This window comes from Terrapene carolina, unplaced genomic scaffold (assembly GCF_002925995.2).
Source record: "Terrapene carolina triunguis isolate 2854851 unplaced genomic scaffold, T_m_triunguis-2.0 Scaffold58, whole genome shotgun sequence".
In the NCBI taxonomy this organism is placed as follows: domain Eukaryota; kingdom Metazoa; phylum Chordata; order Testudines; family Emydidae; genus Terrapene; species Terrapene triunguis.
In genome coordinates, this window is record NW_020664409.1 from 27,177,822 (window position 1) to 27,205,038 (window position 27,217).

The 27,217-nt window shown below is 41.7% G+C and overlaps 1 protein-coding gene across 1 annotated transcript in view; it reads left to right on the forward strand.

Annotated features, from left to right (window-relative positions):
* PIEZO2 (piezo type mechanosensitive ion channel component 2) overlaps positions 1–27,217 on the forward strand; it is a 279,377-nt gene that overhangs the window by 82,606 nt on the left and 169,554 nt on the right. The window contains exon 3 of the mRNA XM_026661020.2: positions 22,403–22,565. Coding sequence (XP_026516805.1) covers positions 22,458–22,565 — 108 coding nt within the window. The 5' untranslated portion in view covers positions 22,403–22,457. The remainder of the gene's footprint in view (positions 1–22,402; positions 22,566–27,217) is intronic.

Below are 27,217 nucleotides of genomic sequence, written 5' to 3' on the forward strand. Positions count from 1 at the left end.
CTCCTGCCCCCGTTACCCTGCTGCTCAGAACAGGGTGTTGGGCTCTGTGCGAGCCGGACATGTGGCTGCGCTCCCCAGCACAACACACAACCTGGTCCCTGGCCCTACACAGTGCTGCTGGAGCGGGGCGCGGGGCTGCCGGGGAGGAGGAGCTGCCGGCTCAGAATGCAGGGAGGGAGGGAGGGGGGAGGAGCTCCTCTACAGCTGCTCCGGAGTCCAGCCCGTGACTTTCCTGCAGCCCTCCCAGCCGCTCGCTCTGCTCTGCCGGGGGAGGGGGGAAATCCCGGACATTTTAAGTGATTTACAAATTCCCCCCGGACGCTATTTTTAGCACAAAAAGGAGGACATGTCCGGGTAAATCCGGACGAATGGTAACCCTATGATAGAGATCCTGTAAGTGTTTGTCTCTGTCTGAGGGATTGGAGGAAATGCGGTTGTATCTTAGATCTTGGCTGTAGACAATGGATCGTGTGATGGGGTCTGGATGAAAGCTGGAGGCATGTAGGCAAGTATAGCAGTCAGTAGGTTTCCGGTATAGGGTGGAGTTTATGTGACCATCGCTTACTTGCACTGTAGTGTCGAGGAAGTGGCTCTCTTATGTGGACTAGTCCAGGCTGAGGTTGATGGTGAGGTGGAAATTGTTGAAATCCTGGTGGAATTTCTCAAGGACCTCCTTCCCATGGGTCCAGATGATGAAGATATCATCAATGTAGTGCAAGTAGAGTAGGGGCGCTAGGGGACAAGATTTGAGGAAGCATTGTTCTAAGTCAGGCCAGTCCTCGCTTCAGACATCCCCCCAACCTGAAGCAAATACTCACCAGGATTACACACAACAAAAACACTAACCCAGGAACCAATCCCTGCAACAAACCCTGTTGCCATCTCTGTCCACATATCTATTCAAGGGACACCATCATAGGATCTATTCAAGGGACACCACTATAGGACATCAGCCACACCATCAGGGGCTTGTTCACCTGCACATCTACCAGTTTGAGATATGCCATCATGTGCCAGCAATGCCCTCTGTTGATACTCACCTCTTCTTGTCAACTATTGAGAATAGGCCACTTCCACCTTGATTGAATTGGCCTCGTTAGCACTGACCCCCCACTTGGTAAGGCAACTCCCATCTTTTCATGTGCTGTAATATAGATACTGCTTACTGTATTTTTCACTCCATGCATCTGATGAGGTGGGTTTAGCCCATGAAAGCTTATGCCCAAATAAATTTATTAGTCTCTAAGGTGCTACAAGGACTCCTCGTTGTGTTTGCTGATACAGACTAACACGGCTACCACTCTGAAGGAGACAAAGTTGATCTGCATTGATTAAGCAATATGGGCAAGCTTGTGCTGGCACTGCCCGTGGTAGATCTGTTATGAGAGTAAAGAGGACTTCATTCTTCAGGGGCTACAACTCTGATGCCTGGCATGAGTAATAAATTCACTTACAGCATCAAAATAGAATAAAAATGTGTTCCATTTCTTCAGTGATGTAGATGTGACAACCACCATGCTGTCTCATACATGTTTTTGTTCTTTTTTCTTTATATATTTGAGCTAGTTTGCATCTGAACTTGCATTTTTCTTGACAAATTCTCTATGCTTTTTCACTTGTGCAGGGAAAAAAAACCTTTATATTTCTTCCATGGTTAATTTACGTTGTTAACTTTAAGCAGAATAGAACACCTTTTCTTCTTTTTTTTTTTATAGTATCTCAGTTTTAACGTTTCTATAACTCTGACATTTTACTCTACATTTTGAAATGTAGAACAATTTACAATGAGATGATATTTTTAAAAGGATGATTTCCCTTCTAGTGGAAAAGTTTATCACATGACTAACACACTTAACTAGGAAAGGAATGAGTAGGTTACTGGCTTTTCTTAAACACTCCCTTCTACGAGAGCCATGATTTCACCTATGAAATATATATATATATTTTTGGAAAAATGTAATCCTTCATTGAAGCATCTTGACTTGCTTCTAATCTATATCTGAAAAAATTGCTCAGAATCTCCAGTTTCCATTTAAGCAAGAGTCTTAATGCTAATGTAAATAGTCCCTAGTTAAAGTAATTACAAAGATCATAGATATCCCCCAGGGTACATAACTGCAATATGCCAATAAACTTGCTTCCCTTGTGTTGATTGCAGTTACATTGGCACCTTCTTTTTATACAGCACTGAAAGCATCAACACGAACTTCCTAGGGAGCTGATTCTGCAATCCTTAATCATGTGAGTAGTTCTGCTGACTTTAAGAAGAGGACTCATATGAGTAAATGTTGCAGGATCATCAACCCCTGGATTGGTTATTAGGGGTATAAATAAATGAACCATATATAATTTAGAGATTGAAAAAGCTAAGTGGGCAGCATGACAAATAGTCTGGAAGGAAATCATACTGTTTGTTATACAAATAAAACACAGTTGTTGGATCAGTAAGATTTAATACTGAGTATGGATATGCTAAAAGTCAAGGACCCACTTACTCACAGGTGGAAGGAGAGTCATTTCCCATTTACTCTGCTGTTCACCCATCAAAGATTTGGCTTGCAAACATCCTGAAAACAGGTCTTTCACAAGTAACAACTATTGGTGTTTAAATAGTTGAGTCTATTGACTGTTTCAAATGTCCATGTTAATTCATTAATCCTACCACACAAAGTAGTCACATAACAGTGTTATTGATCACCATGCACTTTGCCAATAGACACCTTAATTTTTTCTGTAAAAATAATCGTTAGGCTGTGAAAGTCCCAAACTGACAGCTGGGAGACCAAACTCCACTATTTAGCTACAGAACCAGTTCAGCACCAGCCATGGCAATGTAAACTTGCCAAAACTCTCCCACAAATGTTCCTCTGCAATGAGAAGGCAGGGTGGTCTTCATGGTCATTTTCCTCCTTTAACTAATCTTCTGAGACTACCAATATGGGTGTCGATTAGTACTAATTGTAAGGGATTTTTTTTGTTGGCATCCAGAGGCCTTTGATTGTTGGTCCATGAAAAATCAAAACGTGTTATAAGTGAAGACACCCACTCTCCCTGTATTAGAAAGGTACATTTTTCTAAATCATCTTAATCCAATTTTCAAAGCTGTCTTAAGCCTGAAGTGTCTAAGTCACTTTTGAAAATTGGATTTAGGCTCAGAAGTCACTTAGAAGCTGTTGAAAACTGCGCTTGTAATCTTTATGTTCCAATAAAGTATCCAGACTGGTTAGATCAACTGTACGTTACAATAAAGTATCCTAAGAGGCTGGAGACTGGTTGGATCAGCTTTGCTTTTCTAAACAAAAGGAATAAATAAATCTACTTCCCCGAGAAATGTTCAGTAGTCAAATACCTGCTAACCACTTTTTACTATTTTTTAAAAATGTGACAACAGAAACCATTGTTTTGGTGAATGACTCCCAGTAACCCTGCATTAATTCCATGATTCTTAATATGCCATGTGCTAATAAAAGAACAGTTTCACTGCATTTTGCATTGTTAATTTTATCTACACCATAAATTTCTTGAGTAGGGAAAATCACTGGGGAGAAGGGGCATATAAAACAGCTTCTGTTGAAATACTGTACTTAACGGCTGTAGAATATTGTTGGTTTTCTCTCTCTCTCTCTCTCTCTCTCTCTCGATAAGGTGACATTCTACAAGACTTTGGTTTTTGCTTTTATACCTGTTGGGCCTGCTGTTCATGAATAAAAGCTAAGCACACATGGAGAAGTCTTTCAAACAAGTCTGCCATTGTTATTCTTCAGCCAGTGGGAATGTTTTCTTTTTACTTTTTCTGTAACAGCAGAGAGAGGGTGTGTGTAATGGCCACATTCAATATGTTCAATAAGGTTATGTTCCATTTAGTCTAATCATGTGCCTGCCTTTTAAAAAGTTGAATATTTCATAACCAATGATAACTAGACTGGACTAGATGGATTTAGACTGAAACCCCAGATGCTAAACTATGAACGTTGAGGAAATTTGGATCAAAATTCAAATTGTAATTTTGCATCTTAGGTAAATCTTTAATAATAAAAGATTTGTAGCTATGTGTGCTAAAGATAAAGGTATTTAAATTTCTTTTGCAGCGGGTAGAAATAATTTTTCCGCTTGTATATCAGTACTTAAATTTTATATTTAAGCACCTCAGACCTATTTGACTTCAGTGGAGGCTCAGAGTATTCAGCACCACTGAAAACCAGGTCACTTATTAAGTACTTGGCTTCAGATGCTTAATCTTCAACACTCAAGTCTGAAAACTTTGCCCATTTCGTTTTGTTCATTTTCTGTTTCTCTGTCTCTCAGAAGCATCAGATACTAGGCTCTGCTGGAGACAAGATACCAAAGGTCAATCTGATATGGCAAATTTTATGTTTAGGTATGCCATGATGTTCAGTGAAAACAACACATAAGGTTCCTAAGTACGTCCTCTCTAAGAGGTGCAGTGCAGGACTTGCAACCCAGTAGGAAGGCTTTAGGGTTTTAAACCACCTTAACACCCTTGCAATCCCTGTGCTGCTTCTGGGGTGCTTTGCTCCAGGTGTACAGCTCTGTCTAAGTTAAAACAGTCTCACAGGGAATCCGTGTCCCGGTTCATGCTGTGGCCCCTCCCTGGCACACTGCTACCATCCTTAGTCCCACCATTGACACATCCCCTATGAAGGCCTTGTGAAAGAGTCCTCGGAAGGCAACCATGTTTCTCCTCCATGCATGATTGTGGCTTTTAGACACCCTTCACGCCTCTCTGGCCCTGTTTCGTGTAAAGGAGATGAATATATTTACAGTATTCAGAGAATTATAGGGAACATCTAGACTCTTGACTGTTTCATGCCATATTGGCCTTCTTAAAAAATAAGCATGACTGATGTGAAAGTTAAAGAACAACATAACGATGTGTACAAAGGAAAGGGAAAGATCACGTTTGTCAAATGTGATCAGATTAAGCAAAGTGTAAAGGATCTGGAAACTTTGTGATTTAATTAGTACAATAAAATGGGTCAGAATGAGACTTAAAATCAGACATCAATAGTCAACTGTGAGATCATCATAGCAGAGAGGCAGGGTGATTCAGTGGACAGTGCTCTGGGCTGGCGCTGGCTTCTACTACCGGTTCTGCCACTGGCCTGCTGGGTGACCATTGGTGATTCACTTCACCTCTCAGTGACACAGGGGTTCCACTCCTACCTTTATGTTGTCTTGTCTATTTAGAAATGGTGAACGTCTCTAATTTACATGAGTGTACGGGGCTAGGACAATGGGGTGACAACCTTGGTTAAGGCTTCCAGATGCTACTGTAATACAAATAAATAATAATAAATTGCCTGCAGTGTTACATTTTGATGAACACCATTAGGAGACTGATATAGGCGGGTGTCAGGTTTCTCATTCTGTATGTGGCCTACAACCAAATAGTAGAAGTGGAAGTGGAGGTATGGTTTTTAATTTTTCCCACAGTAATGCAAATAGCAGCACTTTTCTTCTACCTTTTTCTATATATACCATATGACTATCTGGCTCCCATCACTGTAGCATCTGAGCATCTCTTCCTTCTATCTCATCCTGTAAGAAAAATAGTTTGATTAGTTTATAGATGTTTTTGACTTTTTATTTTGATTAATTTGCATGTGTGGTGTGTGTGTGTGTGTGTATTGTTATTTTTAAATGTCAGTGTTCTACTCTTTTAATCTATCTGACATCTGTGATATATTAGTGGTATGCAATGTGCAGGGTCTCTTCCTAGGAGAAACTGCCCTGTTCCCTACTAGCCTTTATTCTGGAGATGACATGTGTCTTGCAAATTGTATCCCTCTGTTCTGTTCTGAAGTGACAGCTACAGCAAACAAGAACAAGATTCATCACCCTGGCAGGCACATTTCTAAGAGAATACTCAAATTACAGACGCTCCCCGACTTACACAAAATTCGAGAACAGAACGCTTGTGTAAGTCAGAAACGTATCTCCGATCATTACGCCAAAAAAAAAAAAAAATTAAAAATTCCTATTTCTAGCTTACGGAACTTTTTCCGTAAACTCGGATTTGCGTACATCAGGTTTACGTAAATCGGGGAGCGTCTGTAGTTATAACTGTTTCCCACTTTAAAAAATGAATCACATGAAGGAAAAAGCCAAGTGTATGCATGAGAATGGTAAACAATTAAAACAGTGACCTGCAATAAGACCTACCATGATTGAAAGGAGATACAGTACATTAGCCACATTAATGTTATCTGTAAAGAGATGCTTTCAAACTACTGTAGAGTGATTGTTTTACAACTAATAATGATTTATTTGGAAAACTGGTTAACAATGTATCTATAGCATTTTCAGCATGCTACCGTGTCTACAGCAACTACAGTATGTTCAAGTCATACATTCAAAGTCTCATCAAGCATGCCTCTGGAGCTTTTCAGTGACTGGAACAGCAAAAGAAACCAAGTCAACTACACTAAGGCCTTATTCACACACAACCTACCATCAGTTTAACAAAAGATCTATTTTGTAATTCTTTGTGTAGACAAGACCTATAATTACGCTTGAAGATGCTGGGTAAATTGTGGGATAATTTAGAAGGGTCATGTAAGCTGGTGGAGTGATTTAGTAGAAAAATTCCAGATGCAATCAGAGATGTCTTTTCTTCAGGAAGTAATGTTTACATCAAGAAAGTAAATTAAATGAACGCAGGCAAAAAAGGAAACAAAGTCTTCAACAATAAACTTCAACCAAAAAATCCATATGAAATTTGTGGAACTATTGCTAGATGCAAGTTCCTCATCATCTCTCAGTTACTTTTTCTTTCACTGTATGTTGTCTCTCCTTCCCTCGTTTGTATGCCGTCTGGGCAGGGCTAGCTTATGGCAATTAGACATAGACCTGTGTTGAGGATGGTGAGGTGCTCCACAATGAGCAGCATATAAACTGCTCTTTAAGGGGCACTGCATATAGTGCTGCTTGAGTAGCTGGCCAACTCCATTTGTCAGGAAACCGAGGGGCAAAGCCTTGCCTTCATTACTCCCTGACCCTTCCCTCCTCTCTGGGGCACCATACGTTTCTGTATCCTGGGGCAACCCTGACGTAATCCTCCAAGCATAGGGGAGGCAATTCTGACTGGTCCTTACATAGGATGCACAAGAGGTCAAAGATGCTCCTTACTCCATTCCAATCCCCCCATGTACCTGCATAAGGAGCAGCCAGAATCTAGCCTTTGTCTGTAGTCTATTCGTGGCAGAGGCCTTGTCATAATGGCTTTCTATAGAGCACCGAGCACACAATTGATTGTAGGAGAAAAAGAATCTGGCACTCTAAATAGAGTTTTAAACCTGATGATAGTAGATGGGAATCATCTTAGCCCAAGATATTCTTTCATCAGCATATGGACAAGAAAAAGAATAGCCCAGTTTTCAAGATTAGTTGAGGGATAGGGCTTTACTGCAGGATTTTTTAAAATCCAGTTTGGACATTTAAAGGTTGTTGCTGTTCAATGAATACACAACCTATATAATTCACAGAATTGTATTTATCTGACATGAGCCAGTTAAAATATTTTTGCCATTAGCAGTTCAAATGAACTCAGCAGATAAGGTGCCAAGTGAAACAGAGTTAGCAGCTTTTTAGAAACTCTGACTTAACAGCCCAAATCCATGAAGCACCATTTTAGATGACATAAAGAAAAACATTGCCAGGAAAGCTGCCAGATGTCTAAGAACAAAAATATTGGCATACTATACATGTCACTATACTATATGTGTCATTGCATGTGAGTTTTGAGAAACTGTCCTCAACTTGCTTTTGTGACAATGAAAACTTTATTGCAATGCACATTAGATGTAAGGCTAGACCTATGTTTCTATATACCCATTGAAAAAAAATTCAGCCCAGTGTCCCACAATACTTAATTCATGTGCCTTTGGTAAGGACAGGGGTGGGGTGGAATGTAACACAAGTGTGTGCTATGCAGAAAATGTCCCTGCAAAGCAAATTTGTTGTCCTTTATAACCAATGCTAAACATAAGTAGCATGTGTGAATTGTGAAATAAGTTTTGCTTTGCAAATGTGTAGGTAACAAAATGCCTGTTACTTGTGGGTCCGATACTTTAAAAGTACACACTTCTTCTGGGAGGCCAGCCTGAAAATTAAACTCAGAGATTTAGGCTATGTCTATATTACCACTTATGTCAGCATAACTTATGTCGCTCAGGGGTGTGAATAAGCCACCCCTCTGAATGACTAGGGTTGCTAACCCTCCCGGATTGGCCGTGAGTCTACTGGAATTGTCATTGAACTCACGGTGACTATTGAAAGCAATTTGGGAGATTTTAATAGACCGCTAAAAGTTTGGTCATCTGGGCTAAGGCAGGCAGGCTCCCTACCTGCCCTGGCTCCACGGGGCTCCAGGAAGCGGCTCGCATGTCCAGCTCCTAGGTGCAGGGGCGGCCAGGGGGTCGCCGAATGCTGCCCCTGCCCCGAACACCGATTCCGCAGCTGTTTACCGGCCAATGGGAGCTGCAGGGGCAGTATCTGCAGGCCGGGGCAGAGCAACCTGGCCACCTCTGAGCCTAGGCGCCGGACATGCTGGTTGCTTCTGGGAGCCACCCAGATAAGTGCTGGCCGGCGCCTGCACCCCTCACCCCCTCCTGCACTCTAACTTCCTCCCCTAATCCTGAGCTCCCTCCCACAACCAAACCCCCTCCCAGAGCCCGCACTCCAACCCCCTGCTCCAGCCTGAGCCCCCTCCCTCACTCCGAATCCCTCGGCCCCAGCTTGGAGCCCCCTCCTGCACCCCAAACCCCTCATCCCCAGCCCCAACCCAGAGCCTGCACCCTCACCCTCACCCTCTCCCGCAGCCCAACCCCCTTCCCCAGCCTGGTGAAAGTGAGTGAGGGTGTGGTGGGGACAGAGGGCGGGAGTGACAGAGGGACGGGGGATGGAGGGAGAAGGGGTGGGGCAGGGGCAGGACAAGGGTGTTCCGGTTTGTGCAATTAGAAAGTTGGCAACCCTATAGTGACATAAGTTTCACTGATCTAAGCGTTGGTGTGGACAGCGCCATGTCGGTGGGAGAGCTGCCACTGCTTGTGGGGGTGGATTAATTAAGTCAACGGGAGAGCTGTTTCTCCCATCGGCTTAGAGTGGCTTCACTAGAGAGCTTACAGCGGTGCAGCTGTGCGACTGTAAACTCTCTAGTATAGCCATAGCCTTAGAGAAATGGCTAACCATATTGTTAACCCATATGACTAAACCTGGTTAATCTGAATAGATGGCAAATTCAGAGGATGATGAAGTATAATCTCTTTTGTTTTTATATTTAAAATCCAAGAACATAGAAAGATTTCTTCCATTTATAAATATAACCCCTTCCCCCCCCCCCCACCGCAAATGGAGTTTGTACTTCTGTCTCAATCAAAGCAATGTACATTTATTCTGTCACAAAGTATTAGAAGACCAAAATGAGAAACTGGGGGAAAAACACTCCACTTTTGTAGAGCTTTACTCCCAGTCCTAAATTACATTGACTCTGAGACCCTGAATACAAGCAATCCCCAGCAAAAAAAGACCTTAGTCGTCATAACCTTAATATTGACCACATAATATTGTTCTAGAAAAGTACAGATTGTCATAGTTTCAGGGTTAACTGCACATTTGACACACACACACACACACATATATCCCATTCCAGGGTTCCTCAAGGACACCCTACTTAGGTTTTAGGCTTCCTAGTTGCCATCTCTGTAGGGCACAGACTCATGTTTTTCTTCCTCCATACCAAAGCTTTAGGTTTGCTATCCCTCTGCACTTCACTGTAATTTCCCCAGCAGGTCTGATTGGGATCCAGCATGTGTGGTTAGCCTTTCTCCACAGTGGCTGTAACAGTGTATGTCAGTTAACAACCGAACTTCACAAAGCAAAATACAAATTCAGACAGGCCTCCAGCAAATACAGCAACAAATAACGAAACCAGGAGATTAATACACACTGCAAAGTGAGGGAAGAATAACTAACTAATGGGGAGAGAGGAGACTGAAACCAAATACATTGTTTGCTATCATAGGCACCACTTGTACACCTTGTGATATAAAGTTTATTAAAATGAGTTATACCAGAGAGAATATGGAGCTCTGGGGAACATGTTAGGAGGAGAAATGGGATTGCACAAGAAAGAGCGTTCCACTAGACCAGGATCTCCAGGGTACGGTGCGCTCCAGGCATGTCTCCTCTAGCCCCCTGTCCATCTCTGATGTGCTCCTTCGCTGAGGGAGGAGGGAGAGTTTACACAGAGCTTGCTACCCTGGCTTTGTACCAACAAGGGTTTTTCGCCCAACTTCCCCTAAGCGGCAGTTTTAAGTCTCTCTTGTGCCACTTGAGTGGCGCAAAGCAATTTCACCTATGCTGACATCTGACTCTCGGCATATTCAGCTTTGAAAGGAGACAAATGAGAGATTATATGATAGATATATATAAAAGAGTGAATAGGTTAGAGCAGAGGCTCTCAACCTTTCCAGACTACTGTACCCCTTTCAGGAGTCTGATTTGTCTCTCATACCTCAAAGTTACACCTCAGTTAAAAACTACTTGCTTACAAAATCAGACATAAAAATACAAAATGTCACAACCTACAATTTCTGAAAAATTGCTTATTTTATCACTTTAACCATATAATTATAAACAAAGTGGAATATAAATATTGTACTTACATTTCACTATATAGAACAGTACAAACAAGTCATTGTCTGTATGAAATTTTAGTTTGTACTGACTTCACTAGTGCTTTTTATGTAGCCTGTTGTAAAACTAGGCAAACATCTAGATGAGTTGATGTACCCCCTGAAAGACCCCTGTGTACCCCAGCGCTACGTGTGTCCCTGTTTGAGAACCACTGGTTTAGAGAAGGTATATCAGGAGCTCCTGTTTACCCTCCCTCATAACAACAGAACAGAAAAAACCCAATGAAACAAAGAGAACAAATTTAGAGCTGAAAAAACTTTTTTTAACACAATACATAATTAATACTTATCCCCCAGGCTACTGAGATCAAGAGTTTAGCTACTCTCAGATTTGGAGGATTATTATTTCATTTCATTTCTAGTGACACACAAAGGTGCGCTGAGCACCTTCATAAACAGAAAAGACATGATCCCTGCCTTGAGGCTCTCACAAACATATAAGAGATCCAACATAAGGAAAAGGTCTGACAAGGCAGTGAGGCAAGGGAATAATGGTGAGTAACATCAGTAACACCACACGGTTACTCAGCAAAGGCACAAGCACAGCACCATGAAGTTATAAAGGGGGTTTGCCCTTTATAAGAATATCCACTGTACATCAGATAGCATAAAATTATATTAAGGATAAAAGCTCTCTTGTTTACTAAATGACTGGAATTAGAAAGAAACTTCCACAAGTTAGTCCATAATTGTCCATTTGGGGTTTTTTGTACCTCTGAAGTATCTGGTGTTGGCCAGTGTTGGAGACCATGAAGTGGACTAGCAGGACCATTAATTTCCTCCGGTGTGTCAATTCCTATATAATAGAAATTAGTTGTATCAGAAAACATTGTTACTCTCTGTCTAATAATAGACCATTTGGCCCAATATTAGTAGAAGATTTATAAGTTGCTCTGTTCCTGCCACCCCATGTGCTTCTTATTTTCTTTTCATGTACATTAATTTCAGTTAACTTTTCTCATGCCATTTTAATGCAGGCATTCATATGGAAATGAACATCTGATTCATGGTATTTATTGCCAGTTTTGTCTGAGCACTGAATTGTTAAACTGTTGTCAGTGTTTTTCTTGGCATAGCCTTGCCTCCTGTAGACCACGGTAGCTGGGAGAGGTACAGTCATAAACTTACCAGCTGTAGAATGTGAGCCAGCCTTTGTTTTAATCTGGAGAGCAATCAGCATTGCCTTTAGTGTCCAAAAATGTCTTAGGATACATGTGTAACGGTTTGGCTTTGTGTTTTATTTTGTTTTTTTATGAATAAATCATGGGAGAACTCCAGATAGAAACTGGCACAGAAAGGGAAATGATGCTCATGGCCAGTGGACTACTAACTGTTACATAATGTGCACAAGGGTTCTGAAAAGAATGCTGGGGAGCTAATGCCAAAGAGTGCATGTCACAGGTAAAAGTGGGAGGTGTTCCTGCAAATCATTTTCCTCCCGTTTAAAACTGAAAAATGTCTTCCTGAGTGCTCTGCCAAGATGCTAGTCTTCCATGTTAGAGAAACAAGTTGGGTGAGCTAATATCTTTTCTTGATCCAGCTTCTGAGCCACACACAGCTCTTCTTTACATTGCAACATGCTGCAGATCTTTCCTTAAGCTATCTCACCTGAGGTGACAGCCATGTTGCAGAATGTTACTCCTCAAAGTCATTTCTGTTTGCAGCCAAGCCTCTTCAGACCAACATTCACCTGTTATTCCATGAACACCTACCTCCCACTGGTTTACATTTGCGCATTTATGTAGTTGCTAAATGAAATAGCTCTGGGTGCATGGGTAACACAAATGTTTTCTGCCAAATAAATGTTTGACACAAATTAACTCTGATTTTTTTAAAAAATGTGGAATTTCAGACTGGAAACACATTTACTTTCACTCTCATTTTCTATTACTGTCACTTTTTAGCTTAGTGCCATAGACTGGAACAAGATGTACTGTACTGTAATCATGGTGTTTCTTATAGCCAAACCTCATGGAAATCAGCTGAGTTGTGTGGAAGGTGGGAGAAATTGGGCTGCTGCGTGATACTCACTTTTCGAGCCCCAAATCTGTGAAGTCTGTACTCCACAAGTTTCCATGTGTTTTTGTTATGGGTTCCTCCTAGACAAAAACTTCTTCCAACCATTCTCCAGGAAAGAAATAGAAAAGGTACTGAGCTCAGTCAATCAGTGAAACCAGGGAAAGCCTGTAGCTTTGACAATGTATGACCGAAAAGATTACAACATATTAGCAAGAAAAAGCCAATGGTGGGTTGTCTATCTTCATCTACTGTGTCATATAGGAGAATATGATATTCAAGATATTCTTAAGGCGATAGTTTTACTAAAGCAAGATAAAGGTCACTCTTCAGTAGCCAGCTATCACCCAATATCAGTCATCATAAGTTATAGCTACAAACTCCTGGAGCAAATGAACCTACAGAATATTACACCCATAACAGAACAACTTTTGAGAAATGATAAGATGGGTTTCCAAACAAATCAAAGCACCTGTGACCAAGTGTTAGCACTTACTAAGCACATTAAGAATGGATTTCAAGAGAAGAAAATGAGCTCCCTCTTTTTGACCTTACAGTAGCTTATGACACCATTTGGCATACTTGTCTGCTGTATGAAATGTCAGGGGTTCTTCCTAGATGGGTTGTCATGGCAACAGAGTTGATGTTCCAAGGTAGATTTTTTCAGGTGGCTATGGGACACAGCACCAGCACCTGGAGATTCTAGAGAACGGATTCCCGCAAGGCATCAACTTTATTTAATATATCCACCAATAGCCTGTCAAACATGGTTCATGTACACTGATATCATCTGCTTGGATTCAAGGGACCAGGACTTCCAAAGGATTGAAGAGAACCTGAACAGTGATATGGCTGCCTTATGTAGGTGACTATGGCAAGAGTTGGAGACCGAAACCAAGTATATTAAAGACTTTAAGCATGCTTCCACTTACACCAGGCTCAGAGCCAACTTGAGCTTTTTTTGAATGGTCAGCGGTTGACATGTGATTCAAAATCAGTGTCAAACTATAACTAGGGGTCATCCTAGATTTCACACTTCCATACGAATATCTCATTAAAAAGGCTTAAAAGAAACTAGCCCCTGAACAAACTGGTAGGGTACACCTGGGGAGCCAGTGCACAGACACTGTGGAGTTTGGGGCTTGCTTTCTGCTACTCAGTTTGCAAATACTGCACCCCAGTTGGGTTAAATTCTGCCCACACTAGACAAGTAGACATACAGCTTACTCAGACGATTAGAATTCTCAGTCACATTGAAGCCAACAAAACTTGGCTAATCAATATTCTTCCACCTAACATCTGGTGTCAAAATGAAGCCAACAAACTGAAGTAAAGGTACAGAAAACCATTCAGGAATATATGGGATGCACCTGGCCGATAACTGCCTAGCAGAAATCGAATCTGGACAGTGCTGCACACTTTCCATCCAGGGGATAACATCGTCAGCTCACAGTGGTGGACAGAAGTACCAGGAACTCCTACATCATCATCAGGCTGGATGAATGGCTACCTGGCTTAGGCTGGCTCCAAAGGCAACATGGGAGCCCAACAGGTTCAGGTATGGTGCGGTTCACTGCACCAAGACCAGCTATGTCTGCAGCATCCAGGACAGCCCACTGTGCATCTGTACTGGATGGCTGTTGTTTTTGTGTTGGGCTCCCAGGAGGACTGTTTGAGCTGAACACTGCTGATTCAGAGGTCATTGATTGGCTCAAGACCATTTAGCTGGGCTTTTTATGTTTTAAATCTTACGTTGCCCACACACAAACATATACACTTCATGACAGATAACAACAAGGAAGTTATTGCATTATCAGCATTATCATCCATGCTGTCCCACTCTGCAAAGTGAACCAACCCTCTGGGTTTTCTGGGGAAGCTGAGGATGAGTGGGAGTCATGTAATGGGTGAAGAATATGGGGGAATTAGGTCTCAATTTGGGGCAACTGGGCACCTAAGTGAATGCTCCTATCTTTGGCTCATGTTATGGTACTTGTAACATCTACGGATTAGTGGATTCCACGCACCTATTTTGTGAGGGCGGAAATTCCCGCATACTCTGGAATGATATGATGGACACGCCAGGCTGAAACTCTGTGTTTACTGGTCCCTACATAGGTTTCTTCTGAGTACTGGCTGTCAGTACCACATAGATTCAAGAATTAATGTGATGAGACTATCCAGGATTCAAACTGTAGCACACAAGGATGATCTGCATGATATCCACTAATTTCCCCATTAAATTTCATCAATTTTGTGTCCTGCCCTGGACACCTCAGAATTTGTATCTTTTATCAGAAGATCAATAAATCTTAAGTAATAGTGGGGGTGTTTAAAAAATTGACATAAACCAGCTTTTCATATGCAACACAGACCCATAAATTTCTCTGTGTTGGATGTTTGATGTCTTTAATGAGGCACCGAAAACCTGACGTGCATTAGTTTTCAATAGAGGTAGTCTCTCTGTATAATAATGTTTGGAAAGCAAACGTTGGGTTAATATGTGGTTAAACACTTTGCAATACAGAAAATGTTTTTCCTTGCAAGATAGCTGTCCTGTGAAAGTGAAGTGTACTTTTGGTTTTAGAATCCATGCAGACATCGTTTGTAAGTGATTATTAAGATTTTACAGATACTTCAGGAACACTTTTAACTTGTGGGTTGGCTAGTCCAGTATGTGCCAAATGTTTTTATAAGTAGTTTTCTGTGCATTTTTACTTCCCTCTTTCTCCCACTGTTTCACTTTAAGCAGGGCCGGCTCTAGGTTTTTTGCCGCCCCAAGCAAAAAAATGTTTGGCTGCCCCCAGCCCAGCCCTGGGCTCTCCCCTCCCCCATCCCCCGTGCCCTCCGCCACCCGCACCCCCTGCCGCCCCAGCTCTGGGCTCTCTCTTCCCCCCCACCCGCACCCCCTGCCGCCCCAGCCCTGGGCTTCCCCTCCTCCCCCCACGTGACCTCCTCGTTCGCCACAGCAATCCCTGTTTACACTTGCAGTGGGGATCAAACCGTTTCTCCTATTTTTATTTCACTTTAGTATAAATCTCGCCCCCCCCTGCAACCCCATCTTTAGTGCTCCAAATGTTAAGAGGTGTCAGGCAGAGGAGCGGGTGGGGGGGGGGTACTTAGGGGCTCTACACTGGCAGAGAAGTGGGGTGTGATGTACTCGTGGAGGAGGAGAGGGGGTATCAGGACGGTTGTGGGAGAAGAGGTGCAGGGGAAGGGGGGAGGTGTGGGAGGAGAGGGCTGGGGGAGGGTACAAGGGGAGAGATGTGGGTGAAGGGAGAGTACAAGGGGAAGGGGTGTGGCGAAGGAGCGATGGGGGGAGGTACAAGTGAAGAGGCTGTGAGCGGGATGGGGGGTGCAAGGGCTGAGAGGGGCAGGCGCTGACAGCTGCTTCCCCAGTCCCGTGCAGGTAGAGCGGAGAGGACGGACACTGACCCCCAGGTGCCCGAGCCGTGGGGGTCCCCTGGTGGGGCAGTATCCCCTGCTGCCCCGCTCGGAGCTGGGCTCTGCCTCTCCCCGCCCCTGGCAATCTGGGGGCCCGGGGCAAGCAGCGTGGGGCTGAGGCGGGGGAGGTGCATGGCGGGCTGGGTCCGGGGGCAGGAGGGGGCAGCTCGGGCTGCACAGCCACTCACCCCATCAGGCGCGAGCCGGGATCCGCACCCCCTGCCCAGCCCAGCCCAGCGGCGCCCTGCACAGCCCACTCGGGTGGGGAAACGTCACGCTGCCCTGGGGAGACTCAGAGCAGCAGCGGTGGCGGCAGCAGGACCCCTCCTCCCTCCCTGCATCCCGGGCCCTGCTTCCCTCCCTCCCCGGCTCCACACACACTCCAGGAGCCCCTCTCGCTGCCGCAGCACAGACTCGGCTCCAGGGGACGATGCTCTGGCTCTCCAGCGGCAGGGCTCTGGCTAGGGCCGGCTCCTGACTTTTTGCCACCCCAAGCAAAAAAAAAGGGGGGGGGGAGCAGAGAGCCGCCCCTTGGAAAGTGCCGCCCCAAGCACATGCTTGGAGCGCTGGTGCCTAGAGCCGGCCCTGGCTTCCGCCTGCCTGGGATCAGCACAGACGTGTCACTGAATGCTCAGGAGAGACTGTCTGCTCTCTCTGCAGCAACCCATACCTGCAGTTGCAGGGAAAGTCCTGCTCAGCCCTGGGATGAAGCATGCCCAATGCTCATGAAACGTTCAGGGAATTTTGCTGCTAACCTCTAAGAAGTCTCTACCTAGCATGTGCAAACTGCAATAACTTGGCTAAATTTGGGCAGATTTCATTGGGAGTGGCAAAATGCACATTCCTGATACACAAGCCACCATGTTGCCAAATGCCAAGTGCCTGCTCCACATCATGGGGGCCCTAGAGCTTTTCAAATAAAAGATCTCTGAATTTTTTTTAACTTGGGCAAAAAACAATGTTTTTTCCTTAGTCTCATTCTCAGAAATGGCTGAACCATTTTCGCTAGAATGTCAAATAAATAAATAAATAGTCTAAGGCAGACACCCAGCATGGAAAATTTCACCTTCAAATGGCTAAAGTATGGCAAAGTTATAAGCACCCCAATTCTGGGTCTTATAGTGGAAAGTTTCTGACAACTTTAATAACAGATGGTGCAATGTGTTTGTCTGTGTGTGTATCGTGCTTTGTTCATTTCAAGCAAGAAATAATTCATTCTAATTGGAGAGAAAGAACTGTCCTGGAAAGCTAAACCTGTAATTTTATTGCCACTGATTTGTAAATCATAATGTGAATATAACAAATAGAAACTATGTTGATTTAGTTTCTTATGCGTATTTAATTTGTGTTTAAATAATAGGGAGTACATCTAAGCTTACATACACGTTGCCAACAGTGAGCTAATGCCCAGACCCACCAATTTAATTCCACACACTGGAATCCTGTTAAATCGATCTAATAATTTAATCTGTTTATGCCGCATGTTACAAGCGGCTTTAGCAAACAGACGTTTCCTTTTTTCACATAACTATAAAAATCACCTGTCTTAAAAATTCTCTTTTGAAGTTTAAAATCTAAAAAAGTTGAAATCCCTGTGTTATAGTTTCAAAAAACCCACGCACCCTTTCAAACACACATACATAATCTGTTTATTTTAAACTGAGCATATTTTATCTCATTTAAGATATATTTACACGACATCTGGGAACAAGCCTCCCACCCCTGGGCCCACACTAGTGGGGCTTGTGCTGGCATGCTAAAAATGGTGGTATAGACGTTCTGGCTTGGGCTGTCAGCCTGGTGGGAGGAGGGCTTTAGAGCCTGAGCAGCAGCCCGAGTTGCAATGTCAAAGCAATTTCTATACAGCTATTTTCAGGCAAGCCCTTAGAGACAATAGATATAGAAGCTCCTGGTGTCATTCTAAAAACAGCACTTTTCAAAGTATGGCCGCAGTTTAAGGGCCAAATTCTCACTTTCATACCTTCAGGGGCAAATGCAGCCCCTTCACATCCACAGCTGCCCAGAGCCTGAGTGCATAGGAATTGGTATAGTTTCACTGCATGGGGCCAGGGACAAAGACATGTTTGGCTCCTCCACTCCCTAGCTACAGGGGTACTGCATAAGGGCCCCACATCTCTGCATTGCACCTCAGCTTGGGAAAGGATTCTCACTCATGCATCTTCCCAATGTCTTCCTGACTTTTTTCACTGGGTGTTTGGATCTGGATTTTGGCTTAAGGGTTCTGCCCTGTTCCACAAAATCAATACGATGTCTGTAGGAGTGCACGCTAGAAGCAATAGTTATTAGATTGCAGGACACCTAAAATAGAAAATGTAATTTGGATATTATTTTTCTTATTTGTGTTGTAGTAACACCTAGGAGCCCCAGTAAACCAAGAACATCTTTTGCTAGACGCTGTACAAATGCAGAACAAAAAGATGATCCATGCACAAAAAGTTTATAATCTAAGTATAACACTATATACACCAGGTGGATTCAGATGGACAGATGAGGAAAACTCTGTTTTGGAATCATGTTGATGCGATAGTGACATAAGTTTCACATATGGATGTGAAAGTCACAGCATGGCTTTCTTTGTCCCCCAGAATAAAAAAGCAGCTATGGCAGCCCTAACATAGTTATTCTTGTCTTCAAAAATGTGCAGTCAATTCTACATGGTCAACTAATGTTTCAAATCCCTAACTTATTTTTTGGCCCTCCTACTGAGCAACCTTTTAAGTGGTCTAGCCCATTTTTCTTTAAATATTGAAAAAAAATCCTTCAAGTTTATGTTGATTATCTCAAATTTCACCCCAGAACATGTTTATGGCTTTGTTATAAACTCCCGAAAATAGTCTGTGTTAATAGAAAAATTAGCCTTTAAAGGCAAACTCTTGAGTTTAGCCAAATGAATGGTGCCATGCTAACTAGGGATCAAGGTCTTTGCCAATTCGTTGTCCAATGATTCTTGCCGGGGGGGAAGTTGATTCTTAGGGACATACGCTGTATATGCTTTCGTGTCCATTCTGGTTTTAAACTTCTTCAACGAGGCTCTTTTGGGAATGGAGAACACAATGCATAGGCTGTTAGCAAAATATGGCCATGTGTGAATGGAGTCCTTAAGGAGTGTAGAAAAACTGCAGTCAATCTATAAATCCTTTCCATTCTTTTTGTTGTGCAGTTGGCCCCAAGTATTACAGTATGGGCTTTGGCGTCCTAGTCTTAACTCCTGTTTTAAATCCCATTTCTCATAATATCACATTTCATTATGCATTTTGTAAAATCCTACAGGCACTTGATTTTGTTTAGTAAAAGGAACTGTGAGCAACAGCACACACAACTTTGTCACAACAGACTTTCATGTTTGTTTTCTGGAATGTGATTTGCAGAGGAGATAGGGCCTGGATCCATAGAGGTATATACTCCTGAGAACTACTGGCGTGTTAAAATCACCTTTTTAATCTATCCTAGTGTAGCTGATTGGATCCAATGGAATTGAATTTTAAGCCTCAATAAGACACATTTTGTAGTGGCTTTATTTCTAGAAAAGTCTCACTAAGTGTGCATTGAAATGGTCCATTCACAGAATTATTTCACGGGAACAGATCAGATCCATTTTAACAGTGAATCTTGCAAATCTGATGTTGTGTGTCCAGTTAATCTCTATCGAGAAATTTACTTCTTAACATCTGTAAAGCCTTCACTTCCTGTGGTGCTGAACATATTATCTTACATCGTGATATACCATTCAGTTCTATAGCATTGAAACAGCAGCACAGGAAATATGCCAGTGCTCTACTAATAAAGAGGCTAATTTAATCTGTTGACTGTCTTGCAAGCCTTTCTTGGACACTTCAGCCTTTCTTCTCTGCTATAGTACCGCTTGAAAGCACTGGCCAAAACAGTTTCAAGATACTCAGCTGTCATGGAATGCATGCTTGCAGTGTTGTTGTAGCCATGTTGGTCCCCAGGGTATGAGAAAGACAAAGTGGGTGAGATACTCTCCTACTGGACCAACTTCTATTGGTGAAAGAGACAAGCTTTCTTCTCTGTAATACTTGAAAGTTTGTCTCTTTCACCAACAGAAGTTGGTCCAATAAGAGATATTATCTCACCCATTTTGTGTGTCTGATATAATGCTTGATCACTCCAGTTTAATACTGCAAGAGTGTAATAGCTGAGAGATTCACAAGTCAGGAAGATTGAAATAATTTACAAAGGTTCTATTTATTTTCTTTTCTTTTTCTTTTGCAAATAAGTCCTCAAGTCTTCATGAACTTTCTCTGGAAGGTACATAATCACTTGGGTTCAAGTCTATTTGAATCCAGAGATAAAGAACGGACTTAAGACTTGAGGGGATGACTACCCTGCAGCTGGGAAGTATGACTCTCAGCCTGTATAGATGGACTCATGCTACCCCAAGCCACCCCCAGTGGCACAACATCCACACTGCTATTTTAGCACACTAGCTCGAGCAGCATATTGCACCATGTGTAGTCATTCCCATCACACCTGTGAAAAGTGGGTGTTAAAAGCTAAGAATCTTAATTCTTAGCACTTTGTATCTGATTTGCACAAACAAGGTGTGAGGCAGTGAAAAATCAGGTCCAATTTGAGTTTTGCCTGAGTTAAAAACTGTAGGATTTGACCCTGTGTGTGTGCATTAATGGGCAAGAGTCCTGTAGGCAATTATGTATTTCTTTTTCTACGTAAAGCAGTGATTGGTAGCAGTGATGCTAGAGGTATTTTGGTGACTCCAAAAATACTGGACTGATACCCAGTTACCAGTTGCACCTTAGCAAAGATTTCTTCTGCTGCTAGGATATAGACACAGAAAGACAGAGATAATAATTTTTAATAGACCCTAAAAAATGCATCCGGTTTTATTTTATTTTTATTTTTTTTAAACTCATACAGTTCAGGCACTGAGCTGGTAATCTAGCCTACTCATCTGTACCCTGTGTGTTCCCAGAATCCATTGCAGTCATTAACCCTGAAAATAGTTCTAGATGTGTATCCTTTTAAAAAGTCACTTAATCTCAAAACTGTCTTTTTAAAATGTGCTAACTTCATGCTTGGCAGCCTTACACTGTACACTTTGAAATAATTAAGCTTGTATCCTGATAGTAGTGTAGTTAAAAAGTGTAGGAAGTCAATGCAGCAGCTTAAATAAACCAGTCATTGTGTCAACTAAATGCAAGTCTAAATTCTGTTAACAAAATGAATCACATTCAGATCCAGCATGCAAACCCATAGAGGTAATAGTCCCCAGACAAAACAGTTTAAATCTGCACTGTGCAGCGTATTGTGTACTTTCCATTAAATTCACTGAGCTATCCAAGTGTTTAGGAACAGGGAGTGGGAGTCCTAAGGAAAGACATGACACTTTCTCTCTAATTAGTTCTTAAGGGTTAAACTGTTGCTTTTGTGATAAGTAGTAAAAGGAAAATGACATACAGCTTGTATGTATTCTTGAATACTGTATGCATCATGGGGTCTCCAATAGATATACAATTTTATAGCTCATTAAAGTTTCACAATAGAGGCCAAAAAAAAGATTAAGTGGTATTTAAAGGATCTGGCTAAAGAAAACATTTTGTTAAATATTATAGTAAAATATAATATTTTTTTTCATATCTTTTAAAGTAAATGTAGCACTCCTGAAAGATAGAGAGAATGAAATTCAGTTTTCATAGTATTGGTGTATCATTGGGCTGCAGCCTTTTCAGTACTGCCCACCTATGTCTCAGTGGTGATTAAGGGATAAGAGTGGGTGGGAATGTAATTCTACCTCCATGACCATGCAGTAGCGTTTCTCCCTGCTAGGAATACCACCCAGGGTGATGATTGGGACTGTGTTTGTACACATCTGTCCTCTTGGAACTGGACTGAGATTTATGGAGAGCCGTCCGATTTTAATGTTGATTCAAGGGCAGTTTACTCTCTCCACTAAATAACTTTAGGATCTACAAAATGACTTTTGATCAGCCAAACAATGTGCTGGAATGTTTGCACAAGAACACGCTATTAGGAATGAATCACTTATACTGTAATTACATGGCACCAAGGCATTCTGTCACAGCTGTACAAATTACTCACTCTTTTCACTCTGGGAGGTGTACTCTCCTTCTCTTTTAAAAGAATGGTGTCCAGTTACCTTAATATTTCAAGCCAATGCAGAATTGGAACTAACAAATGTTTCCTTTGTTTTTTTTCAATCCATACAGTGTGAAGGGAGCCGATGCTGGCAACGTGATCAGAGTGTTTGTACCAGATATCGGGATGTTCATTGCTAGCTTGACCATATGGCTTGTCTGCAGAAACCTTGTGCTGAAGCCAGTGACAGAGGATGCAGCACAGTACAACACACAATTTGAAAATGAAGAAATGGTATTGGATGCACATTTATACCTGTATAATGTTTATTATTATTTTATTATTTATTATGTATTTGTATTCTAGTACAATAGTACCTAGGAGCCTTAGTCATGAATCCCATTGTGCTTGCTGTCCCTAATCCCATAGGGTTGGATATCAATACCCTTTCACACACTGAATTGTATCTTACTCTGTGAGCAATCTCGCCGATTTTATTTTACTGCCCGGCATGGAGTAAAACCCCGTTCAGCATGAGGAAGGGTATCAGAATTTGAGGTTTAACCAGCAAGAATCTCTCATGTGGTGTGTTTAACTTAATTCAGGAGTGATGGGGTGAAATGTGACCTTAACAACGTCTGATTATGAAAAATATCTCAATTTTATCAGCTCTTTTTATCTGTAAATTTTATTTCAGAAGGTGGATGTTATCTTGGTTTTTTACACCGCTTACATCATGTAATTCCATGCCCTGAAAACAGAGAGAGCACTGAGAGTACATGGGAATTGTTCTGTGTAAACGACTATCTGCCAATACACAGAACAAAAAGACAGTCCCCATTCCAAAGAGTTTATAATGTAAATATAAGACAAGAGTAAGAGACAACATATGGAGACCGACAGATGGGGAATATAAGGAAATAACTGGACAGTATTCGTCAGTGGAACTTTTAGTTAATACTGTGTTTTGGGGGCCTTGTCTGAGCTAAATTTGGAAAATATCTCACAAGTGTATTTAAAAGTGACCTTGGTTTCAGAAAACAAAAATGAATGTTGTTAAGGAGAAAAACATACCAAAATCATTATCCTAAGGAAGCAAAACGGAAAATTAAAAATTGAATAATTAGAGATTGACCAAAGATGCAAACATTGTATTAGGGTCTGAATTATTCAAATGTCCAGGGTCTTCAGATCCAAGGTTTTGATTCAGCCCATTATGGTGACAAACCAGCCAGACATTTGGATCTGTTTTTTTTCCAGAGTTTGAGGGTACTCAGAACTGGGGGTTTTGTTCAGAGTCACCACTAGGTATTTTGCAAAATTGCTTGAGATTGCAACTTTTGTCTGTATTTCCCAAAGCCTAATGTCCACGACCAGCAGCATATAAAAGGGAAGATACCTCATGCACCATGCTTTTTGGAAAGAGATTGTTAAATTTGTGAATAATTTTGTTGCCTTTGCCTACTTTGGGTACATAGTGGCGTCATGGGAGCAGAGGGTGGCAGAAAAGATTAAAGCAGAAAATTCCCCTAAAGCTAGAGAAACAAATTGACAACGAAATAAAGAAATCCATTTGGTCACAATAGGGATTGGCCCAAACCACATAATGGTGTCTCATGTAAATCCCATGATTTTTTAAGGACAAAATGTCAAGCTGGTTTAAATGCTTTGAATCTCATTTTTCTATTCTTTTCTTGGTTTAAGTGAGAGCCCTAACATCACTTTAATTTTGTTTTTCTTTATAGTTTATTGTAAAGATATTTTTCAGAGAAGTTTATTACAACTCAGTAATTTCATATAGAAAAGGCACTTGGAGGTGATCTACCTCATTGTGGGCTAAAGGCTGGGGATCAGCCACACATTCTGGTGCAGCTCTAGAGAGGAAGAAAATGAAAAGGTTCCTGTATGTCACGTTTGCATTGCCTATATTTTGGGGCCACCAGAAGCCGGTCCAGTTCCTGTTGCACGTTAGATCAGCTACTTTAGACCCACTGCCTATGGTTCTCATGGACTGTTTTGGCAGCCAGGGATCAACTGAAGATTGCAGCTCCTGGCCACATACACTTCTTCTGGCTGTGCCCTGATATCTTAACCAGGCTAGGCAGGCTCTTCTGAATACCCTGGAAGCTGGTTAAAACGAGATTTAAGGCGGCTTTTTGCTTGAGTGGTGCAAAAAAGCCTTAGCAGAGGCTAAAATCTGCTGCTATATCTGCAATGGGAGATGTTCCAAGTGGTGTGAAGAGTGGCACCATGAACATGACTGATAAGCAAGCTGTGTTCTGTCCGTCTCTCTTAAAATAAAGTTATATGTTACTGAAGCAGGCTCTGGATGACAGCTTTAAAGTTATCCATCTTCTGTACAGAAAATATTTGTCCAAGCATAAAATACGAGAAATCTGATTATAGAAGCACACTGGAAGAAGAAAAGGGCACATTCAGGTTCCTCTGTCTGAATAGTGGTTTTACGAGACTCTGATTTGATGTCCATTTTTGATTAAGGCTAGAGATGGGCCCCAGCCTGTAGTCTGGGTGAAGAGGAGGTAATCCAGAGGTAGAGAGTGTGGAAGGGCATATGGAGCTGAGCTATGGAATGCAGAGAAGGTTACATGGTAACTAGTAAATACTGATTAAATAGAACAGAATTAGGTTTTAAATGGGATCTTTCATACATGGACTACCTCAAGGCAATCTTCCAACCAATTAGATATTAGGATTTTCTTTAAACAGAGAGAGAGAGAATTTATTTGGCTACATTTTTGTCATTACAGCAAAACTCAACCAAGATTGTTTGTAATTTTACATATATTATAGATTATTTACGTATTATTACAAAGCACAGTGGCTACGTTTTTATGTACAAGTCAAAAAATTAGCCATATAAGTATTTTAAGGTGGGGGGGAAATTGTACATCAGTACTTTACACAGCACTGATTTCTTTTCACCATCAACTCATTTACAGCAGAATAACCTATATATTCTTAAAGTGAAGTAAAAATTAGTGAATGATAAGTTAAACATTTTTTTAAAATATATCAACTTCAGCTGTCTGTAGGCGTTCTGCACAGAACATCCCGTAGTCATGTGTGCTACTTAGAAAGAGTGTTCATAAAATGCTACAGAAGCAGCTAAAAATATTGGGATTCTGTACGTCACTGTGCTGGCTGCAGGGAGTCTGATGCACATATGGACTGTATCACTGAGTTTGTGGGGATTTTGAAAGATTCATAATTTTTTGCACATTGGCCCCATTTGCATTGATTTTAATCGATATTTTGGATTTATGCTTTGGATGAGTGTGTTGAAACAGGAACCCTAAATAAATAAATACACCAGTTCTTCAGCACTGCACTGGCTTACAGATTACCATGTTTTAGGAAGCACGCTGGACTGGGTCTTTAATTGGCTTAAATTGTTATATTTCACCCTTCAAATAAAAGCATCTGAAAAAGTGATAAGTCTAGCACAGTGCCACAAAGCTAACAGTCTGGGGGTTTATTGTACAGCAAGTGAAGCAAATTCCAGAGTTGAGGAACTTCTGCCAGGAGTCCCTGCCACCCATCTCCAGACATAACATTAAGGATGCATCGGCTGATGTCCCCAGCTACACAGTGCCTGAGGAGATAGGAAGCCTTTTAGATTACTAGGTTCCAAGCCATAGAGGACTTTATAAATCAAAAAGTAAACACCTTGAACTGCACCCAGAAGCAAATAGTATGCCCTGCAGCTTTACCTATTTAGAGCAGGTAGTCATTTACATAGAACAGGTCCCATGTACTATCAGTGGTCTCTCTGTTTTCAGGGCATGGAATTACATGATGGTAAGCAGTGTAAAAAACAAAGATAACACATCTACCCTCTGAAATAAAATGTACATATAAAAAGATTTGATAAAATTAAGATATTTTTCATAATCAGATGTTGTTAAGGTCACACTTCATCCCGTCACTCATGAATTAAGTTAAACACACCAGATTCTTAGGGTGGTTAAGCACCGAATTCTGATTAGTGTTTTATTCCACGGGCAGTAAATCTGTAAAATAAAATCAGCAAGACTGCTCACAGAGTAAGACACAATTCAGTGCGTGAAAGGGTATTGATATCCAACTCTAAGGGAGTAAGGATAGTAAAGATCAATGAAAATATGGAAATCCTGATTCATAATAGTGCATCCAACTTTCAGAGAAACAGACCTGCACCAGAACAAAAAAAGTATACAGTTTGTGAAGCGCTGGAAAGGGGGTGGGAGGCACTCAATTATTTGTAAGTAATGCTGCATAGAGTGTGGTTTTAATTAGCAGTGAGTCATGAAGTAGAAAGGCTTGCCAGATACCAGGCTGCAGTCCAACTCATTACCACCCCTAAATGGTTGCACGCTTGGAGCAAATGTGTCTGCAGGCCTTTTTTATTAGGACTCAGAAAATCTAAAGCAGGTGAATTCAGCTGGAGAAGGGCCCAGACTGCAAACTCAGAGAAGCACAATGCCAGTCAAAAAGTATAAAGTGTGGGGGGTGGGAGGAGAAAAGAAAAGAGAAATGTTAACTTCCCAGCTGTGTCTGAAAGTATAACCGTCACTGAAGCAGATGGTGATTTTATGCGCCAACATGCAGAGACAGTATATACAGTTTAATAGGTATTGGGGGGGAAAAAGTTGTTTTTCTTGAGACTATGGAAGACTATGCCAGTCAGCATGGGTTTATTTGAGTGCAGTATTCAATCTATTTGGCTTAACAAAGAGAAGGTTAAGGGGTGACTTGATTGCAGTCTGTAAGTACTGACATGGGAAACAAAAATTTGATAATGGGCTCTTCAGCCTAGAAGACACAGGTATAAAACAGTCCAATGTCTGGAAGTAGAAGCTAGACAAATTCCGACTGGAAATAAAAAAACGTTGTTTAACAGTGAGGGTAATTAATCATTGGAACAATTTACCAAGGTTTGTCGTGGA